The following is a 25,647-nucleotide window of genomic DNA, read 5'->3' as shown; positions in this document are numbered from 1 at the left end:
CAGAGTGTTTGTTGTGGAGGAGGAAGGGAAAAGGAGATTGTTAGCTGCTTTGAGACTCCTTCGGGTAGTGATAAAGTGGGATATCAAATCCAAACTCCTCCTCCTCCTCTTCTTCTTCCTGTGTTTGATGTTTTCATTTGTTGAAAGCTACCCAGAGTGGCTGGGGCCACCTAGTCATATGGGCAGCATATAAATTATTATTACATTGTCATTGTGTTGGGCACCTTGTGCACCCTTGATTCGCAGAATCATGGAACTGTAGCGTTGGAAGGGACTCAGGTGTCATCTAGTCCAACCCCCTGCAGTTCAGGAATCATGGCTAAGTCATATGATAATCATGTGTTTTAAAAAAGATTATTACATTTATATCCCACCTTTCGTCCAAGGAGCTTGTTGTCAATGGTTCTACGGGACCGCCTCTCCTGGTATGCCCCACAGAGAAACTTACGGTCTTCAAATAAAAACATTTTGAAGGTCCCAGGCCACAGAGAAGTTAGGCTGGCCTCAACTAGAGCCAGGGCTTTTTCGGCCGTGGCTCCGATCTGATGGAACACTCTGTCACAAGAGACCAGGGCCCTGTGGGACTTGACATCTTTCCGCAGGGCCTGCAAGACAGAGCCGTTCCACCAGGCCTTTGGCCAGGGCACAGCCTGACTCCCTCCCTCGGCAGTCTTCGCGGAGCTCTGGCCCAATGGTTGCCAGTGGCTTGAATTAATAAATTTTATAATGAATGATTTTAGAGTGTTGTTTGTGCTGTACTTTTGTACTGTTTTATTGTTGTTAGCCGCCCTGAGCCCGGCTTCGGCTGGGGAGGGCAGGATATAAATAAAATTTATTATTATTATTATTATTATTATTATTATTATTATTATTATTATTCTCCTCCTTCCCTTTTTATCCTCTCAACAACCTTGTGAGGTAGATTCAGCTAAGAGACAGTGACTGGCCCAAGGCCACTCAATGAGCTCCTGTCTCACAGGACCCGACCCAAAATTTTTAACCACTACACTTCCATCGCCCATTTGTATCTGATAGTTGTCACTTGATGGTGCTTGACCCCCAACTGAGGATTTTCTCTCTTATTCACTGGTTTCTTGGGTAAAGTGGAGGTTCTGATCCTTGACTGTAACTGCTTTGCATGGCGTGGGGTATTGCGGATGAATAACGTGGCCTCCGGGTGTGATCTTCTGTAAGCCGCGTGGGAGACGTGAGTTTGTTGTTCGAAGCTGCGAAGTCAGCATGCGGTGAGCAACTGCCTGACAATTACGTCTACCAAGAGACTTCAGGCAATTGGTATTGACGTTGATGGTCAATGAAGAGTAGGGTGAATCCAATTAAACGTCCAGAGGCTTAATGTATCAACCCAAATCAAGCTGATGGAGAAATACTAAAAGCTCCAGATGCATAAGCAGCATCTTTCGGAGCACTTCCCTTCTCCGGGAACCGAAATCTGAGTGACATGGAGGAACAGACCAATGCATTGTTACCTGAGTAGCGTATTGGCCCGAATATAACCTGCCTCCCCCCCCAAAAAAAAAAAAATTCCAGCCGTGAAAAGTTAAAGTGAGGCTTAAATTTGCGACCTTACAAAAATTGGCTTTTACGATAACACTGCTGAAACAGACATAAGGACCAAAAAAATGTTTTATTGCCGATTTGTGAGCTTGAGACTGTTGTGCAATCAATTCTAATGTCATTCATCACTTTCCCTGTATTTTACAGTGCAGTGTTGATTTTTTATTTGCATTTACGGTGCTACGAACAGGTGTTTAACCCATTTGCGGGTCCTCTCTAGTACCCATAAGATTTTCTTCTACATTTGCCATTTACGGGTGTGTGTGCCTGCAGAATTTTAAGGGAGAAGCTTATATTCGGGTATTGTCTTTCTCTCTCTCTCTCTCTCCCGCCCCCTGAATTTTAAAGGTGCAGCTTATTTGCGGGTGTGTCTTATATTTGGGCCAATATGGTAGAAGGGGAATGAACATGATTGAGACATAGAGATTCATTCACTTGGGGGTTTTCAAACTTCCTTCTTTCAGGGTATTTTTCCCACAGTCACCTGTTTCCCAGGGAGTCCTACCACCAGTGGCATAGCAAGGTCAGGTGGTACCCGGTGTGGAAAATTTCTTGTCACCTCCACCCCCCCACTGAAATCTAGTTGGACTCTCAAGAGACTGTGATCTACTCACAGTATAAAAAGATTGGCCGTGATCTACCCATTGTCATTGCAAGGAGGAAGGCTTTTTTTTAGGGTTGTAGGGTTTGTGTCCTGAGTGGAGAGAGCTTCTGCTTCTCTCCTTTCCTCCACCCTCTACTTGTTTGCTCTCCTGCCTCCTTCCCATCCCTTCCCTGCCTGCATGACTCCTCCATGAACACACAAGACGTAACCAGCTGTACTTTTGAATAAATAAGGTACACTATTCATTGTGTCAAAGCAGAGACATCACCTTGCCGACAAAGGTCCATATAGTTAAAGCTATGGCTTTCCCAGTAGTGATGTATGGAAGTGAGAGCTGGACCATAAAGAAGGCCGATCGCCAAAGAATTGATGCTTTTAAATTCTGGTGCTGGAGGAGACTCTGGAGAGTCCCATGGACTGCAAGAAGATCAAACCTCTCCATTCTGAAGGAAATCAGCCCTGAGTGCTCACTGGAAGGACAGATCCTGAAGCTGAGGCTCCAATACTTTGGCCACCTCATGAGAAGAGAAGACTCCCTGGAAAAGGAAGACTCCCTGTTGGGAAAGATGGAGGGCACAAGGAGAAGGGGACGACAGAGGACGAGATGGTTGGACAGTGTTCTTGAAGCTACCAGCATGAGTTTGACCAAACTGCGGGAGGCAGTGGAAGACCAGAGTGCCTGGCGTGCTCTGGTCCATGGGGTCACAAAGAGTCGGACACGACTAAACGACTAAACAACAACAATTCATTGTATCAAATTGTAGATGACAACAGAAGTCTCATAAAGTTCAACGAAAAAGCAGAAGACCCAATGGATCAGTTCATTCCACATGAAGGGTGGTTACAGTTCCACAGAATCCTTACACAGAGTCTAAGACAAGGATTTCCAGGATATTAGCCTTGCTTCACCATCCTAGGCTTCACCTGTAGAACAGGCTCCTATGTAATATTACAGGATAGTGGATCTTATAGCATAGTAGAGCCTGTTCTACAGATGAAGACTTCATGTGGATTATTGGACTCTTCGAACAGACGGGTGGAATAGATACTTTTACATGTACGGACCTTATGCATGAACTGACTAGAGAATGAACTCATCCACTGGGTCTTCTGCTGTTTTCGTTGAACTTTATGAGACTTCCTTTGTAATCTACAATTTGATACAATGAATAGCATACCTTATTTATTCAAAAGTACAGCCGGTTATGTCTTGTGTGTTCATTGAGTATGTTTCACGTAACCATAGGTTTGTTGTCGTTGTTTTGCATGACTCCTCCAGCAGCCCAGGATCGCGCGGCTGTCAAAACGAAGTGGCAAAAAGTGGCGAAACTACCCCTTTTCCCCCAACGACTTGCAGTAGGTGGGAGTCGTGGGCGGGCGGCACGCCAAATGCCACCCCCCCCTCGCAGATTACACCGGGGCGATCCGCACCCACCTTGCTCTGCTCCTGCCTACCACACACTGAAGAGAACATCAGCAGCAGCCTTAAACCGAGAGATTTGGTCCACCTAGCTCTCCACTCACCAGGGTTTTAGGAAGGAAGCCATATTCCTTCTCCTATGTGGGGGTGCCGGGGTCCTGAACCTCTGCCGTCGAGCTATAGTCTTGCTGGGGTGATGTTCTAGGCAAGCCTTCACCAACCTAGTGCCCCCCAAATGTTTTTGAACTACAGTTCCCATCAGCTGGGACCTCTCTGCTGAACCTACCTCACAGAACTGTTATAAATAAATAAAAATGTTCGAGGGAAAGGATCGTGTATCACACCTTCAGCAGGTAAATGGAATGAAATGGAATTTTAGCTGTAAGCTCCCTTTGAGTCTCCATCAGGGGAAAAGGCCGGTAATAATAATAATAATAATAATAATAATAATAATAATAATGGAAACTGTGACAATGATCAGGAACATACCAGAGAGCAAATTCTATTGAACTCAATGGGTTTTAGTTCTGAGGAAAAATTAATTAGGATTGCAGTTTAAAGCTGTACAGTCGTTACCCAGTTACCTGGGAGTAAGCTCCATTGAATACAGTGGGACTTACTTCTGAGTAGATATGTAAAGGCTTTCAGTGCAAGGCTCCATTTACAATACAGTCGTACCTTGGTTCTCAAATGGAATCCGTTCCAGAAGTCTGTTCAGCTTCCGAAAACATTCGGAAACCAAGGCACGGCTTCTGATTGGCTGCAGGAGCTTCTTGCACTCGACTGGAAGCCATGTCAGATGTTCAGGTTCCAAAGAATGTTTGCAAACCAGAACACTCACTTCCGGGTTTGCGGCATTCGGGAGCCAAAACGTGCGAGTACCAAGGAGTTTGACAACCAAGGTACGACTGTAAAGGAATAAATATTTCCCTTCAAAATTATAGGAAGGGCTTCATATTGCAGCTTCACTGTTTCCTCCATTTGGGGGAGATATTTATTTTTAAGGAGAAACAGGGCTCCATTTTTGCACCTACACACACACACACACACATTTTCAATTGTTCAGCGAAACATGGAGAGGAAAAGCCGGACGTTCTGGGATCAAATCAGAAACCACGATGGCTTCTGTAATTCCAGAACTGTCTCTGGAAAATTGGGACACTTGAAGGGGATACATTTGGCCTCTGTGCTTGAAGTTTCCCTATCTCTGTTCTGGAAAATGTGGAGAAATAAAATGGAATGCTGTTCATTGCCTGGTGGTCTCCATCGCTTGGTATCTTATGCAGACTTGCAAACAAGGCCAAAAACATCCTCTGCTTTAGATGCATGTTGCTGGAGAAGTTGCAGTATGGAGGGCAAGCTGTCTGCAGGAAAGGTGACCCACCGTTGCTAATATTTTCACTCTTGTTGTTGTTGTTTAGTCGTTTAGTCGTGTCCAACTCTTTGTGACCCCATGGACCAGAGCACGCCAGGCACTCCTGTCTTCCACTGCCTCCCGCAGTTTGGTCAAACTCATGCTGGTAGCTTCAAGAACACTGTCCAACCATCTCGTCCTCTGTCATCCCCTTCTTCTTGTGCCCTCCATCTTTCCCAGCATCAGGGTCTTTTCCAGGGAGTCTTCTCTTCTCATGAGGTGGCCAAAGTATTGGAGCCTCAGCTTCACGATCTGTCCTTCCAGTGAGCACTCAGGGCTGATTTCCTTAAGAATGGATACATTTGATCTTCTTGCAGTCCATGGGACTCTCCAGAGTCTCCTCCAGCACCATAATTCAAAAGCATCAATTCTTTGGCGATCAGCCTTCTTTATGGTCCCGCTCTCACTTCCATACATCACTACTGAAAAAACCATGGCTTTAACTATACGGACCTTTGTTGGTAAGGTGATGTCTCTGCTTTTCACTAAGGAGAAGCAAATAAAACCGAGTGCTTTTGGAGCAGCATGTAAGAACCGCCGCCTTATGGCTGAGCCAACAAAGTTTTTTTAAAAAATTAATCATGATTTGGAGGTGAAAATGAATGAGGATCTGAATCTACTTCCAGTGGAAGAATACTGTGTGGGGTTGGGAATTCAGGGCACCTTGAAGTCCGGACCAAACACTGGCTATTTACGAGCTCCCTGCAACACAAAATGTATCATCAGAAAATCTGAAAAGTCCACAGGGCCATCTAGTGGCTGAATTAAGCACAACAAAGAAATATGTTCATCATTAGCATCTTGTGCGGTGCAATGCAGTTTCAATGGGATTGCGCTGGGCATTCCTTTAAAGTCTCTCATGATGAAAGCCGGGCCTATTCCATATGCCACCGCCACCTCATCTGACTCCCGTTACATGCTCACATCCAGAGAACACAATAGAGATGTGAATTTGCGGGGTAGGGAATGGCTGCATCCATCATCTGTAGCCCTGCACACATCATTAGACTACGCCCTCCTTCATCCTTGACCATTGGGGCTGGTGGGAGCTATAATAATATATAATAATATATTATTTATACCCCGCCCATCTGGCTGGGTTTCCCCAGCCACTCTGGGCAGCTTCCAACCGAATATTAAAAACAATCCAGCATCAGACATTAAAAATTTCCCTAAACAGGGCCACCTTCAGTTATCTTTTAAAAGTAAAATAGTTGTTTATTTCCTTGACATCTGCTAGGAGGGCATTCCACAGGGTGGGTGCCACTACCAAGAAGGCCCTCTGCCTGGTTCCCTGTAACTTTGCTTCTCACAATGAGGGAACTGCCAGAAGGCCCTCGGCGCTGGACCTCAGTGTCTGGGCAGAACGATGGGGGTGGAGATGCTCCTTCAGGTATACAGGACTGAGGCTGTTTAGGGCTTTAAAGGTCAGCATCAACACTTTGAATTGTGCTCAGAAACGTACTGGGAGTCAATGTAGGTCTTTCAGGACCGGTGTTATATGGTCTCGGTGGCCGCTTCCAGTCACCAGTCTAGCTGCCGCATTCTGGATGAATTGCAGTTTCTGAGTCACCTTCAAAGGTAGCCCCACATAGAGCGCATTGCAGTAGTCCAAACGGGAGATAACCAGAGCATGCACCACTCTGGTGAGACAGTCTGCGGGCAGGTAGGGTCTCAGCCTGCGTACCAGACGGAGCTGGGAGACAGCTGCCCTGGACACAGAATTGACCTGCGCCTCCATGGACAGCTGTGAGTCCAAAATGACTCCCAGGCTACACACCTGGTCCTTCAGGGGCACAATTACCCCATTCAGGACCAGGGAGTCCCCCACACCAGCCCACCCCCTGTCCTCCAAGAACAGTACTTCTGTCTTGTCAGGATTCAACCTCAATTCGTTAGCTGCCATCCATCCACCAACCGCCTCCAGACACTCACAGTTGGAGTCTTCAAATATCTGAGGATAGAGCAAGCTTGTTTTCTACTGCTCTGGAGGGCAGGACTCAAACCCACGGCTTCAAGAAAGGAGATTCCAATTAAATACCAGGAAGAACTTTCTTACAGTAGGAGCTGTTCGGCAGTGGAATGGACTCCCACGAGAGGTGGTGGACTCTCCTTCCTTGGAGAGGTTGAAGCAGAGGTTGGATGGCCATCTGTCATGGATGCTTTAGCTGAGATTCCTGCATTGCAGGGGGTTGGGCTAGATGACCCTCAGGGTCCCTTCCAACTCTGCAATTCTCTGATTCTAATATTGGAAAGTCACAAACTGTTTACCGGGAGCCTGCCATACACACACAGTATTATTATTTATTGAAGTAATGAAGTATTTCTTAAAGTAAGGCATGGGGATTCTTGGCCATTACGATTTAACCATATGGGATTTCTTCTCTCTCTCTCTCTCTCTCTCTCTCTCCCCTCCCCGTACAGGCTGGGATGTGAATAGCTTGGCCTACGCACAACCAGGTAAGGCCAAATTCTGGTATTGCAGGGGCTGAAAGAGGCATTGGCCTACTCAGATTTTTCAAATACCATGGATCTGCTCTTTGGGGTCCGGTGCTGTTAGCTGGACTCTTCAGGCACCTTCTGGGGTCTATAACCCTGCAAGGAGAGCACTCTTGACCCCTCCAGGGCCTCTTACGTGCCATACCATGTTTGCATGCCCTCCCTGAGCATGCTAAGAGAGAGGGACTAGATATCCCCCTCGTGCCTTGGGCTCACCTCCTGGGCAGCCCCTCTGCAATGGGGCCCGGAGGGAGAGGGCAAATAAATGGGCCCTGGGGACATCAATGAGGAGGGAGGATCTTCCAAACCTGGCACAAAAATAATGGCAGATTTGAATTCCTCACACCTCAGAAAAGCCACATTTTAAAGACCTTTCATTGAAGAAATTTGCAAACATTAAGTTTCACCCCCTAAATTGGCATTCCCTAAGTGGGACTTCTGACCTTTCTGAAAATAATATTTATTACTTTTCCAACAATTTAAACACTATAAAAACAATACAATACGAAAACACTACATAACACTAACACATTAAACTAACAAAACAAAACAAAAACAGTTTAAAACACATCAAACAATTTCAATATCTTATCTTTCATTCACTTATTTCCACAACCTCCTCACACCTCCCTTTTTGTATTCCACTTCTGTTAATTGTTTCAGCAATTCCTTTCCATCTTCCTCTGTTTTCTATCCTATAATTATCTTAACACATTCTAACCTTATTTTTTCCTTTAATACTCTATTAATCTATTTATACTTAATTCCTTATGACGTTTCTACTAAAGCCATATAACTTAATTCCAACATTTTTCTAACATTCATTAATTTTACAGTATTTCTGTAAATAGTCTTTAAACTTTTTCCAGTCTTCTTCCACCAATTCTTCTCCCTGGTCTCGGATTCTGCCAGTCATTTCCGCCAGTTCCATATAGTCGATCAACTTCATCTGCCATTCTTCCCGGGTGGGTAAATCTTGTGTCTTCCAAGACTTCTGACCTTTCTGTGGCTGAAATATACCTTATTTTCCACTCTATAACACACACCCGACCCTAAGACGCACAAAGATTTAGAGGAGAACAAGAAAAAAAAATGTTCTCTCCATTTCTGCTCAGCGCCTCTCCAGCAAAGCGGGAGGAGAAATGGAAGGGGCTCCATTTCTCCTGCCGCTTCGCTGAAGGGGCGCTGCGCAGAGAGGAAAAGCTGTGCAGTGGCTCTCCAGCGAAGCAAAGCCTCCGGAGCGCAGCGGGAGGAGCACTCCCGCTGCGCTCAGGAGGCTTCGGGCAGCTATCCCTGAAGCTAGGAGAGCAAGAGGGAAAGTTGTGCAGCCTGTATTCGCTCCATAAGATGCATACACATTTTCCTTTACTTATAGAGCGAAAAATACAGTAGTCTATCGTCGATAAGAAGAGTTCCACAGGTTGAATTGCTCACTTCTTCCCTCTGGCCCTGTCCAGCATTGGCATGCGGCTCTTGGATAGTTGCCCATGGAGTAATGCAGCCCCCAGTCTTAAAAAGGCCCCCCACCCTTGAACTGGAGCCCACTTCATCAGATACACGAGCCTCACCGTGGCAACTGGGTCTACATGTGGGTGTTGGTAGGGAGTTCACATGACAAAGAAATGCAAAACAGCCCTGTGACAATGGCATTAAAGCTTAAATATATGCAGAATATATTTCCAAGAGCTTATGCTGTAATAAATTTGCCGGTCTGTGAAGATGCCATGAGACTCTGTCATTTCGGCTGCAACGGAAGAACAGACCCTCTCGACGTTCCTTAAAGGTTTTCCCCAAACAAAGTTGCTCTCTCTGTCTCTCAAGATGACATTCTCATGGTAGCCGCCCTTCTTTCGCAGGTGACCTCGAACTCCTGGACAACGCAGACGAAATTCTAGGTAAGGGAAAAGAGACTGGGTGACAGTGCTTTGGCACCCTCTGAACTGGGAGACGGAGAGAAAGGGAATTGAAGCTGAAGCTAAATGGATATTAATTTCCTAATCAATTCTAATTATAGTGGTACGCGTGGCAGCCTATTACTGTGCATAGTATTATGAAAATGTATTCTCAAGTGCTACCATCTAGCAGGGACATAATTATACATTATACTTATTGCCGTAACAACAATTACTGAGCGACGTCAAAGAACAGACGCACGCTCCCCCCTTCCAGCCCGCAACGCTGCCATTTGCAGCGACGTCTCGAGTGGGAAGCCAGCACGTGGCGGGGAGTTGCGCATTGCGCCAACGAAGCTCCTGGAAGGACCCTGAGCACTGCACACTCTTCTGGTGCTCAGAGAGCTCAGGAAACAGTGAAACCCAGATCACTGTGGAAAGGCAAGAGCGGTGTCAGTCCAAATATTCTGCGTCTTGCATCATTCAGACCACAATGTGCTCCACATGAGGCCATGTTGCAATAGGACATGGAAGTGATTTCAGAGAATCCCTTTTGCCCCTTTTCTCCCCCACCCAAACAGGCCACCTTGTCCCCACGATTGAGGGGGCAGGCTCACATAACATAAGCATGGCCTCTGCAGAATTTTAAGGGGTTCCTCCTTAAGGGGTACCTCGTTCCCCCACCATCTCTCATCCAACACCAGTTCTTGAAAGCACTTACTCAGCCGAAGTTTTTTGCTATACAGTGGTACCTCGGGTTAAGAACGTAATTCGTTCTGGAGGTCCGTTCTTAACCTGAAACTGTTCTTCATTATATTATACCAATTAACTCTATACTCTATGTAACATATTATATTGCGGGGATTAGTCAAAACATGTTAAAGGTTTCATATGGGAACAATGTTCTTTTAAATATAATCTATAGTTATCCCAGTCTTTATTGAACTTTTGGATTGTCTGATTCCTAATTTTCCCTGTCATCTTTGCAAATTCTACAAATTCAAACATTTTCACCTGCCATTCTTCTTTTGTTGGCAAGGTCTCTCCCTTCCACTTTCTAGCTATCAACATTTTCGCAGCGATTGTTGCATACATAAATACCCCCCTCAGCTACAATAAAGCATGTTCAATTCCACACTCACCAAAGTCCTGAAGAAATCCAAAATAAATTCTAAATCACTCTGAGAATAAATAAATCCTCTTTCACAGGAAGAGAAATCTTTAGAGAACTTAGAGGACAGGTTTCACCATAGCAATAGTATCAACAGTACCAATAGTGTCTCTCTTGCCATAATAAATGTAGGAATACGGTCCAAGCTCAATACAATTTGCATTTAAAGGTAAATCCACCTAATTTGTAATTTCCAAAATAATTTATGAACCGAACCCCAACCATCCCTCGCAATTTGCACTTCTCCGAATTTTGCAGCACCGTTCTCCAGCCTAGCAGCCTGTAAAGTTTGCATAAAACAACATGTGTTAGTAAAAAATAGCAGGCAAATACATCGTATTAGGGAATATTGTGTTTGCAAAAATGTATGCATTTGGTGAAAGCGGATGCAAAGGAGAAATTCACATTAAAATGCTGGCAAATTTTCCTAAGGACATTAAAATAAAAAGGAGCAAGCTGGCCATATGGTAAAGTGTAAAAGTTTTAGGTAAAGTTACCCCTGACCATTAGGTCCAGTCATGACCGACTCTGGGGTTGCGGCGCTCATCCCGCTTTATTGGCCGAGGGAGCCGGCATACAGCTTCCGGGTCATGTGGCCAGCATAACTAAGCCGCTTCTGGTGAACCAGAGCAGCGCACGGAAATGCCGTATATCTTCCCGCCAGAGCGGTACCTATTTATCTACTTGCACTTGACATGCTTTTCAAACTGCTAGGTTGGCAGGAGCAGGGACCGAGCCACAGGAGCTCACCCCGTCACAGGAATTCGAACCGCCGACCTTCTGATCGGCAAGTCCTAGGCTCTGTGCTTTAACCCACAGCGCCACCTCACAATAAAAGAGAAGGCAGTAGTGATTCCTTTGCATTAGAGCATGTGTTCCACTGGCAGAACATTTACCAAAGATGTTCCATGTTAATTTTAATTATTAGGTGGATCTGCAGATTTAAAGGTTGTCGGTAGGAACTGCACTGAGGACGGCTGGTCAGAATCTTTCCCCCATTACTACGATGCCTGCGGGTTCGATGAGAATGACACCATGGGAGATTATAACCAGGTAGGCTGGAATTTAGAGATGCTTAAGGATTTCTGGGAACTCTGACATGAGCTACCCTGATCCGGCGCCTCTGGGAAAACCTGTAGATTGGAATCCTTCTGGTTTTGTAGTTCTCCAAATTTTGTGATTAAGTTATTATCTCGGAATTCACCCCGCTAAAAGGAAATGTGTATTTATTGATAACGTGCATTTAGAAACACATACCTTGATAAAACGTCAAATTAAATACTGCTTTTGATAATAGGCATATTTAAATATGGATCTGATGGGTGTGTTTTTTTAAAAAAAAAATGAGTAAACAGGATGGAGCAGTTATGAATAAACACATGCAAAATTGATATGAACCAGATATAGGCTGATCCACCCATCCCTCACTGGAAGCAGCTGAATATGAATACTGTACTTTTCCGTGTATAAGACTATGTTCTTTTCTTTAAAAATCATGCTTAAAAAGTGGGGGTCGTCTGATAACATGGGTAGTGGATAGTGTGGACATTTGATTGGTTGCTGCCACAGCTGTCAACAGCTATTGTGCGTGTTATTGGTTGCTGCGTTAATGGGTGGTGTTGATTGGCTGACGCTCCGGCAGTTGGGCGGGCAATTGGCAGCTTCTGCCAGAGATGGGGCAGACAGAAAGTAGATTTTGTGATGTGTTTGGGTGAGCGACTTTCGGCAATCCCCCCTAAAAAAAAAAGCTCAACAGCCCTGTGCCATCTCCCCCCATTTTCTTAAATTTGAGTCCCCCAAAATAGGGGGCGTCTTATACATGGGGGGCGTCTTATAGACAGAAAAGTGCGGTACTCCTCCCAAAGCAAAAATCTGACAATGGTTTTTGCATCCCAGATCTGGATTTCATGATTCGTAGTAATGAGCACATTGTGGTTTGCTTTCTCAGGATTACTACTACCTCTCAGTAAAGGCTCTGTACACAGTGGGCTATAGCACTTCCCTTGTGTCGCTCACCACTGCGATGGTGATCCTGTGCCGTTTCAGGTGAGTTTGGCGAGAGCGAGAGAGGTTTTGCATCTGTGCCGACCGGGGGGGAAATGGGGCTCGTGTTGTTGGGAAACAGAGCGAGTAAACCCCTCCTTAACTCAGCCACTGCAGTCTTGAGATACCAGGAGCCTCATACGCAGCGGTGCTTGGGAATGCTAAGAAACAAAACAAACAAACCAGATGCAGATTTGAAAGGTTCCATCAAAATGATTTGAGGCGTTGTATCAAAACATCGACAGAAGCCTGCTCCTTCATTCCAGGGACCATCAGGCGAGATTTGGTGATGGTGCCTGAAGAGGGGTCCAAACGCATAAAGAACGGACCATATTTAATAGACAAGAAATCCCTCCAAACCAAGAATTTGTGAGAGTGATTCACCTTGCGTACCCTGTCAGTGGAAGTCCTGTGCAAGGACTTCCACTTGTGGAGTGAGTGGGGCTTTCCCAGACACCTCCGCCCTCTGTACCCCCGAAATTGGCTCCTGCGGGGTGAAGGGATTTGGAGAACACCCAGAAAATTGAGGGGGATTTGTTCCACCTGGCAAGTGTAACACTGAATTCCACTCCAAATACAGTGGAACCTTGGTTCTCGAACGGCTTAGTTGACAAACAAATCAGCTCCCGAATGTCAAAAACCCGCAAGTAAGTGTTCCGTTTTTCGGAAGCCGAACATCCAATGCGGTTGTCGGCTATTGTTTCCGGGGCACCTGCACCAATCGGAAGCCACACCTTGGTTTTTGAACATTTTGGGAGTCGAGTGGCCTTCCGGAATGGACGACGTTCGAGAACCAAGGTTCCACTGTATATAGAATAAATAGGTTGCAGATTAGACATAGCCTTTCCTCCTTGGTGACCTTTCCTTCCCTCTCACCCCCAGGAAACTGCACTGCACACGGAACTTCATCCACATGAATCTCTTTGTCTCCTTCATCCTGCGAGCCATTTCGGTCTTCATCAAGGATGGAGTTCTGTACGCTGAACAGGACAGCAACCATTGCTTTATCTCAACGGTAAAGTGGGCTAGAAATCAAAGTCTAGCACTTTCCAGGAAGAGAAAAGAGGAATAAGAATAGATACAGAAATATAAATCATTGATGTAGTACGTATGTCTACAACAGGGGCAGAGAACCTCAGGCTTGGGAGCCAAATGAAGCCAGAGATTTAGATCCATATTTGTCTTTGAGTGAATGTCTACCTCTGTGCCACTAGCTATAATATATTATTATTGTTTCTTATTTATACCCCGCCCATCTGGCTGGATTTCCCCAGCCATTCTGGACAACTCCCAACAAAATATCTAAACCACAATAAAACATCAAACATTAAAAACTTCCCTATACAGGACTGCCTTCAGATGTCTTGTAAAGGTCAGGTAGTTGTTTATTTCCTTGACATCTGATGGGAGGGCATTCCACAGGGCGGGTGCCACTACTGAGAAGGCGCTCTGCCTGGATCCTGTCACCTCACTTCTCGCAGGGAGGGATCTGCCAGAAGACCCTCAGCACTGGATATCAGTGTCTGGGCTGAACTATGGGGATGGAGACGCTCCTTCAGATATACTGGGCCGAGGCCATTTAGGGCTTTAAAGGTCAGCACCAACACTTTGAATTGTGCTCAGAAACGTACTGGGAGCCAGTGTAGGTCTTTCAGGACTGGTGTTATGTGATCTCAGCAGCCACTCCCATGGCTGCCTCATTCTGGATTAGTTGTAGTTTCAAGGTCACCTTCAAAGGTAGCCCCACATAGAGTGCATTGCAGTAGTCCAAGCGAGAGATAACTAGAGCATGCACCCCTCTGGTGAGACAGTCCGCGGGCAGGGAGGGTCTCAGCCACGTACCAGATGGAACTGATAAACAGCTGCCCTGGACACAGAATTGACCTGCGCCTCCATGGACAGCTGTGAGTCCAAAATGACTCCCAGGCTGCACACCTGGTCCTTCAGGGGTGCAGTTGCCCCAATCAGGACCAGAGAGTCCTCCAAACCAGCCTGCCCCCTGTCCCCCCAAAACAGTACTTCTGTCTTGTCAGGATTCAACCTCAATCTGTTAGCCGCCATCCATCCTCCAACTAGCTGGCGCTGCTTCTCACTTTTGTTGTGAGTGGCAGGTTCTGCAGGCTGCGAGGACAGGCGTTTCTCTGGGTCGCCCAGTGGGGTGCATCCTTTTATAAGCTCCTTAGCAATTTGTCCACATTTTCTCCTCCATTCTTATCCCCACTTCTTCCTTGAATTACTCCGCACACGCGCATGCATTATACACACAGCTGGGTTCTTTTCTTGCATTCAGGAACGGCCTGGAGGACTTCAGTCTGCCAATTAGCAGCCATTGTTGTCTCTCTCCCGGCCTGCACTAGAAATCCGCAAGCTCCCTGCAACCTTTCATCAAACACCTCCCAGTGCCTGGAATTGCTTTTTCTCTGCTTTTAGAGTGGCAGCATCTAGGTGGCAGTGTTTATATTCCTCCCCCATCACTCCCCGCAAATGCTTTTAGTCATATTTTAAAGTACAGGTCGTTGGGTTAAAAAATAACAATAATAATCCATGTTTTTCCTAAGAACTTAAAAATGCCATGGCTGACTTTGAGTACACTTTAAAGACCAGCTTTCTAGAGCAGCAGTGTAAAAGCTTTTCCAGACGGCCGCTTTCCAATCTGGGCAGCCTTCTTGGGTCCGCATGTTCACTGCAGGAGAAGCCAGAAGCAAAATTGGGTAGAGAGACAAACACAGATTTTATGTTCTGTACGGTGGGCTAGTTTTTACACACACACACCTTCTATCCTTCAGGCAGGGAAGACAGATGATCAAAGTTTAAGGATGCTTTTCAGGCAGGTGAAAACATTTGGAAGTAGGGTTGCATCCTTTGTTTTGGCAACATACAGGACAGGACAAGATGGGGCAGGACACTTAGGTGTGTGTGTGATTTTTTTGGTGCTGAAGTGACTTCAGAGCAATTCATTGCTAATAATAATAATGATAATATTTATACTCTGCCCATCTGGCTGGGTTTCCCCAGCCACTCTGGGTGGCTTACAGCACATAAAAAAAATTGTAAAACATTATTAGATATTAAAAATTTCCTGATACGGGGTTGCCTTCAGATGTCTTCCAAAAATCAGATAGTTGTTTATCTCCTTGACATCTGACGGGAGGGCGTTCTACAGGGCGGGCGCCACTACCGAGAAGGCCCTCTGCCTGGTTCCCTGTAACCTCACTTTTCACAGTGAGGGAACCACCAGAAGGCCCACAGTGAACAATGGGGTGGAGAGGCTCATTCAGGTATACTCGGCCGAGGCCGTTTGCAATGTAACAAGGTGACCCCCTGGAATTGCTACACTCGTACACAAACATAGGCATGAATTTGTATATCTGTGCTTTGCTACCCAGAGCTTAAATACATGATCTTTCACAAGCCTTTTCAAACACCTGCATTTGGAGAGGTTCTCCTAACTGGCGGAGGAAGGGGGGGGCACCTGAAATACAGGACAAAACTGTATCAGTACAGGACGTAGCATTTTCCATTGAAATATGGGACAATCCTGTACTATACAGGACAGGTAGCAACCCTACTTGGATGTGTGAGGCTGGGACAGGGAAGCCTGCAGCCTGGGCAGAGTTTTGAGAGCCCAGCTGGGAGGCGGAACAGCAGGCTGAAGTTCTTTTCTCTTCCACAGGTGGAATGCAAGGCCGTGATGGTCTTTTTCCACTACTGCGTCATGTCCAACTATTTCTGGCTCTTCATTGAGGGGCTGTACCTTTTCACCTTGCTGGTGGAGACTTTCTTTCCAGAGAGGAGATACTTCTACTGGTACACCATCATCGGCTGGGGTATGTGTCTCTTTCTGTCACTTCCTTTACGAACGCTTCCATCTTACACACCCTCTGCTTGTAAAGGGCAAAGATCACGTACCTAACACCACCTTCTTCTTCTTCTTCTTCTTCTTCTTCTTCTTCTTCTTCTTCTTCTTCTTCTTTGCAGGAACTCCTACCATTTGTGTCACCATCTGGGCTGTTCTTAGACTTCACTTTGATGACGTTGGGTAGGTATCACTGTTGTGGTCTAAACTACTGAGCCTCTTGGGCTTGCCGATCGGAAGGTTGGCGGTTCGAATCCCCGCGACGGAATGAGCTCCCATTGCTCTGTCCCAGCTCCTGCCAACCTAGCAGTTCGAAAGCATGCCAGTGCAAGTAGATAAATAGGTACTGTTGTGGCGGGAAGGTAAACGGCGTTTCCATGCGCTCTGGTTTCCTGTTGCACCAAAAGTGGTTTAGTCCTGCTAGCCACATGGCCCAGAAAGCTATCTGCGGACAAACGCCGGCTCCCTTGGCCTGAAAGCAAGATGAGCGCCACAACCCCATAGTCACCTTTGACTGGACTTAACCATCCAGGGGTCCTTTAGCTTTACCTTACTTTTGACATCAACAAGAAAGTCCCAACCGCATTCTCCTCGGTTGCAGAATTGGCTTTTCTAAGAATTGACAACTTCCATTTAAGGAAGTCAGGGTAGTTGGTTGGTGTTGCTTGCTACTGAGGATTAAATGAGCAGAGGTTAAGTGGGGGTGCATCATGGCTGAACTCATGCCAAGTGGGTCTGTGGCCTAGGTCCAGGTCACACCAGGAGCTGAAGTGTTTCATCTGGCCTCTTAACCTTTCTCCTTTATCTCTATGATTTCTGCTTGCCTTCCATCTGGGTCGCAGCTGCTGGGACATGAATGACAACACAGCCTTGTGGTGGGTGATCAAAGGCCCTGTGATTGCATCAATAATGGTAAGTTGGAGAGGACAAAGGATGGCTCAGGAATGAGCCAGACGGTTAAATGAGCAGGTCTTCTATAACAGACCCTCCAGGTGTCCCTATTTTCCAGGGACAGTCCCAGAATTAAGAAAGTTGCCCCAGTTTCTGATTTGATTCTGGAATGCCCCGCTTTTCCTGAGGACATCCCTATTTTCTTTGGAGAAATGTTGGAGGGTATGGAGCTATGTGACCCCCCCCCCACCCCCAGCCAAGGCGATAAGTATCTAGACAACCTTTAGAAGACATCTGAAGGCAGCCCTTTATAGGGAAGGTTTTCTTTTTAATGTTTAATGTTTTACTATGTTTTTATATGTTGGGAGCAACCCAGTAGGATGAGCAGGGTATAAATAATAAAATTATTATTATTATAGAATAGGATGGCCCTATTTTCCTCGGAGAATTTTTTTTTTTTTTTTTTTTTTTTTTGCAATAAGAGGCTTCCAAACATGTTTGGATCCCAAAATGTTATCAGTTGATGGCTACAAGAAATTAGCCAAGTGACCTTGAGAACTGCTATCCTTGAAAAGGTATATCGTAGCTGAAAAGCATCTAAAGGGAAGCGCATTAATGACCATTTTTAAAATGCATCCCATGATTTTATTTCTTTTACAGATATTGAGGCACATGGTCACTTGGGACTTATCCATACTTTCTCTTCTCCCAGGGCTTTCCCCTGGGGAAAACAGCTCTGTAGCACTGAGTTGGAACAAAGGGCAATTGGGGGTTTCCCCAGATTGCCATTTGTTCCGATCTAACACTAAAGAGCAGGTTTTCCCTTGGAAAAGGGAATGGCAAGGGGAAAACTGCTTGGATCCTAGCTTCCTAGGCATGGCACAAGCCGAACTATAGAAGAGTCTTCAGTGCCATTAGTGTATGCAAATGTCTGGCTCAGTTAAAAATAACCTTTGTTCTCAATAATAATGAAACTATGATGGAGAATCATAAAATCACTGAATTGTAGAATTGGAAGGGGTCTCGAGGGTCTAGTCCAGCCCCCTGCAATGCAGGAATCTCAGCTAAAGCATCCATGACAGATGGCCATTCGACCTCTGCTTTAAAACCTCCAAGATACAGTCATACCTTGGTCTTTGAACAGCTTGGTTTTGGCACCTGAATGTCACAAACCCGGAAGTGACTGTTCCGGTTTGCGAACTGTTTTTGGAAGCCAAACGTCCGACGGGGAAAGCTCCGGCAGCCAATCAGAAGCCACGCTTTGGTTTGCAAATGCTTTGGAAGTTGAACGGACTTCTGGAACGGATTCCGTTCGACTTCCAAGGTACGACTGTATTCATAAATACTTTTTATAAAAGAAAAACAAAGAATCGGTAATTTTAACCACAAAGTATCACAGCACGGAAGAACAAAAGTACAAAGATACATTGCAGTGCTGAAGGGATAGTCAAGTATTAACTCATACAAATATTCCTCTTACAAAAACTAAAGATTTATTTAAAAATAAAATAAGTGTTTATAAAAATAAAAGGACTCGCTTTGCTTGGAGGTGTTCAGAGGGAGCTCCCCACTTTATGCGATTTCACGTATGTGTACAGGCACCCGAAACATAAGCCTGGTGGAAGTGGGAGAACGCCTGTATATCTCATTATTTTATTATTATGCTCTCTGTTATTATGCTCTTATTATTATTATTATTATTATTATGCTGTGTAAAATGTGTTCTTAATGCTGTACACTGCGCTGGGATCTTTTGATAAAAGATGGTATATAAATTGAATAAATAACTAAATTAAATATTTGGTGGAGGAGGTTTAAGTGGAGGACAGTCAGCCACAGATCTGGTTAACTGAAGCTTCCTGCTCCTGTTCTTTGGTGATTCATGGGTCCCTTTTTTTCTTTACCCCCTCCCCAGATCAACTTTTTGCTTTTCGTGGGCATCATCATCATCCTGGTCCAGAAGCTCCAGTCGCCTGATATCGGGGGCAACGAATCCAGCATTTACTTGTAAGTACAGGGCACAACTGTCTAAGGAGCCGTAGTTGGTTTTGAGCTCTGACATACACATAGGAAAAAGTGAACATGTGGCTTGGGAGGGTTTCAATTTGGGAAGGTCAGACCGGGAGAAATGCCTCTCTCTAACTTGGACAGCCAACCCCGGTCAGCTTACACCAGTCTTCTTCAACCTTTGGCTCCCACGATGTGGGTGGACTACAACACCCATCATCCACAATGGTCATGGATTATGGTTGTTGTAGTCCACCTTCATCTGAGAGATTGAAGGCTGAAGAACACTTGTATAGACAATACTGAGCCAGAGAGTTCAATGGTCTGACTCAGTTTAAGGCAGCTTTCTAAACAGTACATTTTCCTTTGCTTGGAATATCAGGCTAAGGAAGAATTGAGATGAAGACGAAATGAAGAAAGCAAAGTTTCCACATACGTATTTGAAACCTTGGGGTTGTGTTGGAATGTGTGTGTGTATTCCATTTAAGGACAACATAGCTACCGATGTTCCTAAATTTCTGCTTTTATTTTGTTAACAAACACAAAAGCTGATCCAAAGCACCACCTCTTGCAAACAGCCATGGCGGAAATCTTCTGCTCATATAGGTGATGTTTCTAAATTTATTTCAAAGCTAGAATGCCCTTTTTTTCCAAAGGAAAACCCATTTTAACAGGAGGCACAAGGAACAGGAACAAGGGGAAAATAAGCATGTGGGATGCCTCTTGCCATTCATGGCTGTCATCACCGATTGTAGGAGAATGCAGATATCTCTAACTTCAGTCAACTCTGCAGTTGTTACTGGACTATAGCAGGTGGCACTGTGGTCTAAACCACTGAGCCTCTTGGGCTCGCCGATCAAAAGGTCGGCGGTTCAAATCCCCGCAATGGGGTGAGCTCCTGTTGCTCTGTCCCAGCTCCTGCCAACCTAGCAGTTTGAAAGCACACCAGTGCAAGTAGATAAATAGGTATTGCTGCGGCGGGAAGGTAAACGGCGTTTCCGTGCGCTTTGGTTTCCGTCACAGTATCCCATTGCACCAGAAGCAATTTAGTCCTGCTGGCCACATGACCTGGAAAGCTGTCTGTGGACAAACGCCGGCTTCCTTGGCCTGAAAGCAAGATGAGCGCTGCAACCCCATAGTCGCCTTTGACTGGACTTAACCGTCCAGGGGCCCTTTACCTTTATAGATCCTATCATCCCTGACCATTGGCCACATAAGCTGGGACTAGGGAGTCAGAGCCCCGCCCCCAATTTTTTTGGAGAATATTCCATTGGCTACTCCTGTTTTGTGGCATTGAACTCATTGGGTGACAGTTTCACCTCCCCTGGGTGGGCTTCTAAAGGAGGAAATACATTTTCCAGTCTGGATATTTAAAAAGACTTCTGGGCAGAGAGTTTTCCCAGTGTTCTGCGCATTGAATCAATTTATCTGACACCTCCGCTTCTGTGTTGCTGGCTGATACCCCAAATATTAGGTCAGCATTCCAGTAGGGAAATTATTGGTGATGTAATTCGGGATGAAGAGATGCGGGTGGCACTGTGGGTTAAACCAGAGAGCCTAGGGCTTGCCGATCAGAAGGTCGGCGGTTCGAATCCCGTGACGGGGTGAGCTCCCGTTGCTTGGTCCCTGCTCCTGCCAACCTAGCAGTTCGAAAGCACATCAAAGTGCAAGTAGATAAATAGGTACCGCTCCGGCGGGAAGGTAAACGGCGTTTCCGTGCGCTGCTCTGGTTTGCCAGAAGCAGCTTAGTCATGCTGGCCACATGACCCAGAAGCTGTACACCGGCTCCCTCAGCCAATAAAGCGAGATGAGCACCGCAACCCCAGAGTCGGTCACGACTGGACCTAATGGTCAGGGGTCCCTTTACCTTTACCTAATTCGGGATGGGGGCCATGCTATACTATCTCTCTGTAGGTCATGCCTACTTCCAGGTCACAGCTCTCACCAGCCATAACTCACACCATTGAGTGCTTTTTATTACCTTAGAAAGCCTGCTAGAATGAGACAGTCTTTGCCATGCAAGGAATATGCTTGTCTAATCCCTGTTGGGAATTTTCTCCAGCCTGGGGTCGCAGTATTGATACACAAGGGAGTTTTGTGTTGTTCCTTCCAACCTGGCATGGCGTATTTCTGCTTGAGGCTGTGCTGCTACGGAAAGTGAAAGAGCTGTCATTCGCCCCCACCCCACCCAAAATGGCCATTTGCTGCATGTTCACCGTAGAGCTCACAGGGGAGCATCTTCTGTCAAGAGATTTGTCTTTAAAACAGCTCACAAGGGATGATTCAGGGGGAGGGGGACCATAGCTCAGTGGTTTGTGTGTCTGCTTTGCATGCATAAGGTTTCAGGTTCAATTCCCAATATGCCCAGAAAGAGCTGGGAATTCCCCTGACCTGAAACCATGGAGACCTGCTGCCAGTCTTTGTTCAGAATACTGTACTAGATCGAGGAAAGGCCTGTCTCAGTACAGTCGTACCTTGGAAGTCGAATGGAATCCAGTCCGGAAGTTCGTTTGACTTCTAAAACGTTCGAGAAACCAAAGCGCGGCTTCTGATTGGCTGCAGGAAGCTGCCGAAGCGCCGTTGGATGTTCAGCTTCCAAAAATAGTTCACAAACTGGAACAGTCACTTCCAGGCTTGTGGCATTTGGAAGCCAAAATGTTTGGGAACTAAGCTGTTTGACTTCCAAGGTATGACTGTATAAGGAAACTTCCTCTGTCCCCAAGCACCACATATCAAATGTTCTAATGCTCCTATTAGCTTCCAAGGTTGCACAGCCTAGAGCCCACATGGCGAACACATCTGCTGGCGATTTTTTTCCTATGTGTATGGTTAGCAACAGCAAAACAGAGACAAGCGATGTCATTTTCCTGTTTTCATTTGCTGCCATTTTTTTTATTTCTGTTCATGTTGGTTTGCTGCTTCCTGTCTGGAGTCCCGCAGAAATGTCCAACGTTGATGTCTGTGTTGCAAAGAATTGTCGATCCCGGTGCTACTTAGTGACCTTAAGCTGACTACTCTTGCAAAATATTCACGGCGCCTTCAAAATGTGCATGGTTGTCAATATATGTAACCTGTGGTCATGCAGAGATCCCGCATACGGATTGTACTGAGAATATAATAATGTGTGCGTGTCTTGAACCCAGAGCTCCAGTGCATGTGCAGAGTTCCAGGGGAGTACACACTGCCCTATTCCTCCAACATCAGGGCAGAAGGGAGGCCCCATGCACACAATGAGGGACATGTATAAGTGTTGCTTTGCAGCTGTCTGCTCCAATCAAGGTGTTCTTTTTGGTCATGTGAGATCCAGGGTATTCACAGAGCTCATCTCCGAACAAGGCCTTCCTTCTGTATAGCAAAGAAAGGTTGTGTTCACAAAGGGGTATGGGATCAGAGCTTTGTGGGAATGTTCAGGGAGGCAGGAGAGGATATATTGTTTATTAATATCCTTCCTAATTTGCATTAGCAAGTTCCTTTACTTAGCAGAGTTTTACATTCCCCTTTTAAACACACAGCGGGTAGCTGGTTGCAGGCTTGTGTAAGCCTCTCAGTATTAGATTCCTGGTAAGTTCCCTTATATCCCTCTTAAAAAGAATAAACACAAGACAATCTTATTTAAAGTCAGTAGAAGAAGTTTACTCACATCATCAGTTCACAGTTGGATCCCTGAAGGCAGACTTAGTTACAGATATATAGCTGTGGATCTATCCCATGTGGGGATAATCCCAGTGTCCTCTGTTGGCTGAAAGAGTATTTCTAGCTAAAAAGCTGCTCCAATGATGGAGGAAGTCAAAGAGAGAGTGTGTGTGCTACGTGCCTTGTCCTTTTGTTACCTGGACAGGTAAGGTCATGCCCACCTCTAGTCACATGTAAAGGAAGTATGTCCCAGCCAGGAGGAAACAGGAAGTTTTCAACTGGCTGGACCAAACATTCCCCCGCATGTCCACTCTAGGAAAACAAGGAATGTTGTACTTGACTGCTACTTATGTATCACATCCCACAAGCTTCTCTGCATTGGAGGTAAGGAGGCGAGGCGGGAAAACACCAAAGCTATTTCAGCACTGTGAGAACATCCAAACACAAAAACATAAATTTGATAGATCGTATACTGTTACTTATTTCTGCCATAAATGTTGACTTTTGAAGAATGTGGAAAGCAGATGGGAATGAGGAATGGGGAAAAGAATATTATATATTATTCAATATATGAGAAGGAATACAGAATCCTGAAGGGTCAGAGAAGCCACAACATCAGAAGAAGAAGAAACCCACTATCCGTTCCAATCTAAAATATTTTACAGAGCGTTTCCACATTTTCTAGCAACACATTTCCCCGCTGCAATCCTAAGGACCAGGATCTCGGTTTACATTTTGCTGCTTGATTTGGCACTGCAGAAGCAGGATTCCATCGCCAGTAATATTCTCCCCGTCCTTTTGAAGATGGGGACAACATTTGCCACAGGAGGGTGGGAATGATTCGCCACTAAGGAAGATTCCAGAACTCTACTACACAGAAGACCCTGCGGCTCAACTTCTGGCATCACCAGTTACAGGACTTCGGGGAACAGATGCTGGGAAATGCTTTTTTTAAAGCAGAGATCCTGGAGAGCCTCCTGGGCAGAGTCACTTGAACCCAGCTGTATTGTGCAACCAACACTTCTATCTCTTTCTACCTCTCTGCTTAGCATGAACCTCTTCTTCTCTTAGAAGGCTCCATTACAGAGAGCTGCTAAGCGCAGTTAGCATGGCTGCTTGCCGCAACTCAGCAAATTAACCGATGGTTTCGACATGGGCGGCGGAAACTCCAGCTCTGGAAGGTTTCTATGCTTATGCAATCAGAGCTGTCCTGGGCAGAGGCTTTGCATCTTGATTTCTCAATGTCTAAATGCCACCTGTAAAGAGCTGCCCTCCCTAAACCAACTAGCAACGGCCTTACTTATTCTGTATCATGGGGAAGATGTAAAGTGTTATTTATAAATGTTTATATCCCTCCAACTAGCTTAAATATTGACATCGATAGCAAGTGGGAAAGATTAGAAACCTTTGTTAAGTTGCTGATTTCGGATTACCCGGGGGCAAAGGTCCGGCTGGTGGGTGATCTCAACGCAAGAGTAGGGCAAGATGACTCCAGTTCAGCAACCAAATACAGGTGAAAAGTTGGGCTTCCCAAAACGTCTAGCCCAGAAGCCCGCCAGACCCCAAGGCTATCTAAGGACCAATATTCAAACTACGCCGGCACCTGCCTTTTCAAATTTTTGAGGCAGCTAAGTTTACACAGTCTAAATGGGCCATTATCCCTGGGGAATATACATTCCTGTCAGGGTCAAAAACTAGTACAATTGACTACATATTGACCGATAGCGAATTATTAGCAAAAACTGAGCGATTAAAAGTGCTCCCATATGTAGAAGAGAGCCCATTACATCTGCAGGTATCCCTCAAAAACAAGACAATCTTTCTGAAAACAATTCCTGGAAGCAGATTTTCTGTGACATTCTGCTAAGTCAACTCAGGTCTACAGAATTTTCAATTATGGAGATACAGTGGTACCTCAGTTTCAGAACAGTCCTGTTTACGAACTATTTGGTTTATTAACTCTGCAAAACCGGAAGTAGTGTCCCGGTTTGTGAACTTTACCTAGGTCTAAGAACGGAATCTGAGTGATGGAAAGGCAGTGGTGGTGGGAGGCCTCATTAGGGAAAGCACACCTCGGTTTAAGAACGGACTTCCAGAACGGATTAAGTTCATAAACTGAGGTACCACTGTACTAATGCAAATATCCTGGGGCTAAGATATGAACCCTGGCCTATCCACAACTGTTGGTATTAGTGGCAGGTGAGCAGGAATTGGACAGTTCTATGGCTGCGTACCCACCATACATTTAAAGCATGCGATTCCCCCCGGTGAATTCTGGGAATTGTAGTTTACCCACTCACAGAGCTGCAGTTCCCTGCACTCTTAGAAAACTACATTTCCCAGGATTGTTTTGGGGGAAGCCACATGCTGCAAATGTCTAGTGTACATGACCAATCTGTCCATCAGGTTAAAAAACTGGGGATGTTGTTTGCAAGTCAAAGCATTATAAATAAAAGTAACAGCAGTCCATTGTTTTTCCATCCAGCCTTTTTTCGCTTGTGCACTGCCCATGTGGATGTTTATTTGCTTGCCAACCCATGAATGCAAAAAGGGGACTTTCGCTTACTGTAAATCAACGGTTCAGTTAGCACAAGGCAAAAGCTTGAAGGTTAAGCCAGGCTTGTTAGTTTGGTGCACTGAAA

The 25,647-nt window shown here is 45.5% G+C and overlaps 1 protein-coding gene across 7 annotated transcripts in view; it reads left to right on the top strand.

Moving 5' to 3' along the window:
• ADCYAP1R1 (ADCYAP receptor type I) overlaps positions 1 to 25,647 on the top strand; it is a 102,360-nt gene that overhangs the window by 40,833 nt on the left and 35,880 nt on the right. For all 7 annotated transcript variants that reach the window (XM_080974156.1, XM_080974162.1, XM_080974161.1 and 4 more), the window contains exons 4-12: positions 7,438 to 7,473; positions 9,369 to 9,407; positions 11,504 to 11,628; positions 12,524 to 12,621; positions 13,501 to 13,633; positions 16,292 to 16,445; positions 16,597 to 16,657; positions 17,317 to 17,386; positions 19,281 to 19,372. In XM_080974156.1, coding sequence (XP_080830282.1) covers positions 7,438 to 7,473; positions 9,369 to 9,407; positions 11,504 to 11,628; positions 12,524 to 12,621; positions 13,501 to 13,633; positions 16,292 to 16,445; positions 16,597 to 16,657; positions 17,317 to 17,386; positions 19,281 to 19,372 — 808 coding nt within the window. The remainder of the gene's footprint in view (positions 1 to 7,437; positions 7,474 to 9,368; positions 9,408 to 11,503; positions 11,629 to 12,523; positions 12,622 to 13,500; positions 13,634 to 16,291; positions 16,446 to 16,596; positions 16,658 to 17,316; positions 17,387 to 19,280; positions 19,373 to 25,647) is intronic.

This window comes from Podarcis pityusensis, assembly GCF_964106645.2.
Source record: "Podarcis pityusensis genome assembly, chromosome: 12".
Lineage (NCBI taxonomy): Eukaryota > Metazoa > Chordata > Lepidosauria > Squamata > Lacertidae > Podarcis > Podarcis pityusensis.
The sequence above is the reverse complement of the archived record's forward strand: the minus strand, read 5'-3'. Positions and strand labels throughout refer to the sequence as shown.